General features: G+C 38.8%; 1 protein-coding gene across 1 annotated transcript; it reads left to right on the forward strand.

Annotated features, from left to right (window-relative positions):
* The first annotated feature begins 1,151 nt into the window (after nt 1-1,151).
* LOC102802770 (resistin-like gamma) lies at nt 1,152-5,615 on the forward strand. The gene is made up of 4 exons (XM_006825744.2): nt 1,152-1,229; nt 3,402-3,517; nt 3,749-3,820; nt 5,196-5,615. Exons 2-4 carry the CDS (start codon nt 3,448-3,450, stop codon nt 5,357-5,359), a joined length of 306 nt encoding a protein of 101 aa, XP_006825807.2. The 5' UTR covers nt 1,152-1,229; nt 3,402-3,447; the 3' UTR covers nt 5,360-5,615.
* Nucleotides 5,616-5,849: the final 234 nt, after the last annotated feature.

The raw sequence follows: 5,849 nt of genomic DNA on the forward strand, positions 1-5,849 counted from the left end.
TACAGTCTGCTCCCAATGTGTATAACATGTATGTAGACGAAAGAGATTGTATCACTTTAATGACGCCATTCTTTACGTTGGATTCTTCGCCAAGTCCCTGTGTATTGAATGCGACAGGAAATCAAACGACAAAATTCGGTGTCTAGTCCCAGATTCTTGTAACTTGTTTGTATAAACTGCCGCATTTAAAGGACAAATTTCACACGTGTTTGAATTCAATTGAGCATTATATGATACGCAATGTATATCGCTATGAGTCTGACATCGAACAGGACGCGGCGCGACGATCAAGTCAACCACACCAAACCATGGAAGGTATTAATGGCCAAACACACGTTCATGGCCGTACGCTGAAGTGAAAAACAATCTGACAAGCATTCTACCCGGTGTAGATTACCCTTGAGTGACCTTTGACCCTATTATACTTAATCTGTAAACAGCGCTGTGAAACAACAGCGTCCAAATTCGCAGAATTCGTCCGTGTGGCCGGAAAGAAGGAAATCGGACAAGGGGCTAAAAACATGTTGACAAAATCCATGCCATTTGAAAACGTCTATTACCATGATAAATGAAACGTCAATATGGTTTATGATTAGTGAATAATAACGTAACACAATTAAATATCCAAAACTGACTCTCCTTCTGTATTCAAATTGTATATTTTATTATTAACCTAGTATAAATTACGGATGTAAATTAAAATCCAAAATTGTTGACATATTAAACGAAGGTTAAGGTCTTGTGTTGTTTATTGTGATGTATACGGTTATACCAGATTGTACAGAACAAAACGTATATATCTTTCACGTGGTCTAGCGGTTATCCATAGAAAACATTTTTAAAAATACATATCTAAAAAAACGAGTGTATAATTTTCTATGTTATGTGTATAACCCAACAACATTGTATTTTTGTTGTCGACATCTGTAGAAACACCACGTCTCTGAGATCCAGTCAATTCTTTAAGTCACTCAGTGTCGTTAAAAAATGCAGTCCACGTAATTTATTCTTGACCTGTAATTTGAGAATAGCAATTCACGAGTATGATTCCATGGAAAACGGAAAGTTCTATGACCTCTGATCAGCCAGGTCTTAGGATATTTTATATTTCCGAGAATTTAAGTTTAAGTAAACAGGATGTCGCCGCAGCCTATAAAGCCCCGTTCAATTGCAAGCTGTTCAATTACAACCCGAATCCTGCTTGTCAGTGGTGCTTCATTTTTTCTCCGGTAAGTCGCAAATTATCGATTTTTGTGCGCATTAAACAACGCCAAATGATGTCGTTGTGTAAGAAGATTTTACTATCACTATCTGTTTATTAGCCTCGCCAAACACAGCCCAATACAGGGGCAAGTGGGATCAGCAGATTTCGGTCATGATAGCGTGTAGTTTCCTCAGCAGTGTACTCGGAGAGATTTAAAGCAAACTTGGTATAATTACCGCACGTCGCGGTTTCCTGTGATCATTTTTTTTTCATAAATGTGTTCGTTATTTTTACACACTATACTAGGTAAGCGAGTTCAGCATTTTGGTCACTTGCTTAGTACAACACACTTGCTGAGTTATTGTTTTTTTTTCACGCAATGCATTCAGGAATGGCTACGAGAGAGAATTTGTATATGACCTATTCTATGTTTATAGATGTGGCCCATAGCTCTTCTTGTGTTGGTTTTAGTCTTTGTAATGGTAGTAATTTCTGGTACACTTGGTGTCCTCAATTTTTAATTATTTTTAGATATTAGTATTTTATCGACACGAAAGTCCTACGGTTCCTTAACACATACGTGCGACGGCAAAAACAGAATATTTTCTCCCATCACGCCATCAATGAATAATATTTTTTATTATATTCCCACCAACGCGATAACCGCAACAAAAACGGCTTGTTTGGTATTCTTTTCCTGGTATTATTAATATCACCCACCGGCACCTTTCCACTCCCCGTCACCCAACCAGCATCTTTCCACTCCCCGTCACCCAACCAGCATCTTTCCATCTTTTCGTTTACAACTATTGTCATATTTCGGAGTGGTTTATATCTACGAGCTTCTCGCCTTGTTACACACATATCAATAACAACGAAATCAGATTGCTTAGACCCTCGAAAATGACCAAATGCGAAACAACTAAACAATTAACAATCACCCATAGTTGCCAGATCAGTTACCCAATCAATATTCTGAAAGTTAGGTAATCAGCTCAAACCAGGGTCAATAAACACAACAAATTTAGAACACTGGCAATGAATTGGACCAACTCAAGGCGGCACGTGGATCAGAAGATATGTACGGTATGTACACATGACAAGTCCGAAGACGCGAATGTACTCACAATTTCATACTCTGCACCACAGTCCCTCTATCACCGGTCTGGAAACGCCTATTGTTTTACGTGTGAATCGGCGGGATTAGTGGACTAACGCTTGTAACGGCTCTCCGCGAAGCGCGGTACTATACTGTTGATAACTTCTAGATACATCGCGTTCAGTGCTGTGATCCATTTTTTTAACGTTTCCAGAACATATTCAATACCGTATACAAATATTTTTTACCATAGTTGATTCGTAACGTCTTTGTTTTTAAGGAGAGTAAGTTTCGTTGTATACAATATGTTGATGCTCGACGTTTTCTTGTGTGAAATCACAGGGAGCCCAGGAACTATAATCAACTGTAGTACGCAGTCTCTATGAGCGGGGGGGGGGGGGGTATCGGCTGGTATCTAGTGTAAGAAATAGACAAGGGATGAAGGCTCCAGCCAGCTCACATTTTTTAAACTCGAAAAAACAGACGAAAAGAATGAAAAATAAAATATAAAAAAAATACCAGGTTGAAAAATATTAGTTGCTCCTTCAAATTTCGCCAAAGCCTTGCCTACATTTTACCGATATCTGCAGAATAAATCAAGAAAACTACACAAATTGACTCCATTTAGGAATTCCTAACGGTTTGCCCGAACACACGGCACAGTTGAAGGCGTGGCCTGTTCAGCATTTGTCAACAACCAATCACAAGACTAGTTACGAACCACATCGAGGTCACGACTCGGTTAGCCTTGCTCAACTGTCCGCCCCACAGAGACACGGCATATCTTTATCTTTGTTCATTCATGTGATATTTATTTTCCATTACTTCACATTTCACCTATGTGTTTAGACTTTTCATGAGACTAACAACTAACCTGTCTGAACGCTACCTCATTACCAGGCCACTGCAGCAGAGAATAGAGGGCGCTGTTTCACTAGCAGTATACATTATGATAAATCCTGATGATCATTTAAGTTATTTGCGACATCGATACTTTCACTTAACCACCTCAAAAGGTCTGAGTCGTTGGCATGCACCAACTTCTAAAATTTGACAACTATCAGAGTCTGTGTAAAACATTTTTTTTTGTTTCTTTAGGTTTGATTCATCTTACTTTCCCCGTGCAAGAAAGAAACTCCTGAATATGGCTTATACACGGATAGTATTTGTAGCTATTACAGTTTGTTTACTACTTGTCATTCCCTGTGCACTGTGTAAGTATTCGATCACAAATCACCAACTTGATTTTTAGAGTTCAGTGTGTTTAGGTCTTGGTCGGATTCAAGATAACCGTTCTCAAATAATAAATATCGGTAAATTTAATAATGACATTTATATATTATTACAAGTGTACCCACGAACGTACGCCATTGCCAGTATACTCTGTGTTCAATACTATGTATATGGTATATCATTTACAAGGTTTAAACGTGTTTTTTTTTCAGCTGCAAGTTTTACCTGTATTAACAAGGGAGTGGATGGTGCACATGCTACCAACTATGCAACGTGTCCATCAGGTAGATATGATTTAGTAGTATACGGTCTATTTATACAGGCACAGACAAGTAAACATCCACTTCTATAGAAACAGAAACAGAAGCAGATTGGAGAATTTATTTGAGCTACAACAATACCTGCGTTCGCGCACAGCTCTTTGCCACGGGTCAAGAAGTCAAAAAAGGCTACTGCGTGCTAAGAGAACGCCGGGGAACGCTTAGAATAGGCTAAGAAACGCTTAGTACGGGCTCAGACAACTGAGATACGGATTAATCTGATCTGTTTTTAAGACCCCGTCCAGATCATTAACAGGAGCTAACTTGAACTTGTTGTAGCTTGAACGCGATCAGGAAGGTACACATGTTAATACATGTACTACGGTTATAAATGCAAATGCAAACTCAGAATGTACAGATTGCAGAATAGCAGGAAGTGATACAGAATCCCATCGTCAGTTCATTTATTCCTCGAGTACAATAGATATTAGCAGAGGTACATTACTTGGGGTTTGCAACGCACATAGTACTGTATGGTGACATCATGCCAAGATCCCATTCAAATCTCATCTCATAGATAGCGCGACTGATGCTACGACCTTCTGACATGACATAGGCGGTTTGTAATAAAACAATAAAACATGTACTACCACATTCATAGTGAAAAAATGTAATACATCGAAAATGTACAGAAAATATAGTTATCATAATCCATCATATCGTGAGCAGCTATTTTGATCCACCTGGACATCCCAGTATCCTAGTTACCTCGGGCATGCGCATTCGCATTTTTCTGAGTTGGAACGCTTATGCGAGAGCGAGATTGTAACGGGATCTTGGTATCATGTCACCGTAGTTGCAAACTCCAAGTAATGTACCTCTGATACTAGTAATATGCTATATATACTGGTGTTGTCATGTCGGAAATGACACGCCGAAATGAATAGTTTTGAATATAATAAATAGTAAATTTTACAAATGAACATTGGATACAATGACGTTTTGGACGCTTAGCCCGAGCAACCGTCCCCCAACAGTGACGGTGTCCGAGCTAAGCGTTCACGCACACTTCGTTTCGCCCGTTAAAGGGACTGTGCCCGGGTCTTAAAAACATTTCTTGACCCGTGATAAACGTTCGCGCACGTTTTCTTAGCAGGGCCTAGATTTTGTTTTATCCCGTACTAGGGATCTATGCGTGAACGCTACTTGCAAGACCGTTCGGTCACAGTGCCCTACTTAGACAAACTTCCCAAAGACTATCAACATTACTGTGTTTCCTAAATACCGATCGCTGTAACACTATTCACGTATTCAATATAATATGTTTATCCATTCGTTCAGTTGAAAACAGTAAATACCAGTACGCTTGTAAATGCTTTGATTGATTACACGTTCACAGGTTACGAGGTCACTGGATGTAGCTGTGGTTACAGATGCGGTTCATATTCAATTCAATCTCTGGGAGATGGAAGATCTAGATGCTATTGTCACATTGGATGTATGAGTGGCAATCGTGCAATTGACTGGACCTCGGCAAGATGTTGCAGAGTACAACCTCAGTGAATGATAGAAAAGATGACATTATACCATTCACCGAATCTTTATCTAGTCGCTTTTTCCAAACCATGTCTTCAGTTTATTGACATGCGTTGAATTACTTGTGGCTCACTTGTAAATACAACTGTTTTAAAACAAAGAATATATGCAATTTACGTAAGGTAGCAACAGGATAAAACGATTTAGTAATTGATCTGTTATTATTCCACAATTGTGTTTTTGTTTTTTTATTCCGACTATTAAACCACTGAATTATCGGTAATTTTTTCCATAATTATTTGAATGTAGCGAGAAACCAGAGGCAGATAAAAAAAACGAAACTCATCTAGCCTACAGCGTTACAAACGTGACTAAATGTTGGCGTTGTTATGTCACACACATAGAGGGAGTAGTACAATTGATTTTGGCATTACATCAAAAAACTTGTACAACTTTATTCAATATTTAAAAGTTCACAGCATATCACACTTATCCGATCACTGTGCGATCTCACTTT

Source organism: Saccoglossus kowalevskii, chromosome 21, assembly GCF_978046115.1.
Source record: "Saccoglossus kowalevskii chromosome 21, keSacKowa6.1, whole genome shotgun sequence".
NCBI lineage: Eukaryota > Metazoa > Hemichordata > Enteropneusta > Harrimaniidae > Saccoglossus > Saccoglossus kowalevskii.

Excerpts from the sequence above, each read along its gene's own strand:
- LOC102802770 (XM_006825744.2), top strand. The coding sequence starts at position 3,448 with ATGGCTTATACACGGATAGTATTTGTAGCTATTACAGTTTGTTTACTA. Across the intron at positions 3,518-3,748 it reads TGTCATTCCCTGTGCACTGT|CTGCAAGTTTTACCTGTATT; the intron begins GTAAGTATTCGA and ends TTTTTTTTTCAG. Across the intron at positions 3,821-5,195 it reads CTATGCAACGTGTCCATCAG|GTTACGAGGTCACTGGATGT; the intron begins GTAGATATGATT and ends ACACGTTCACAG.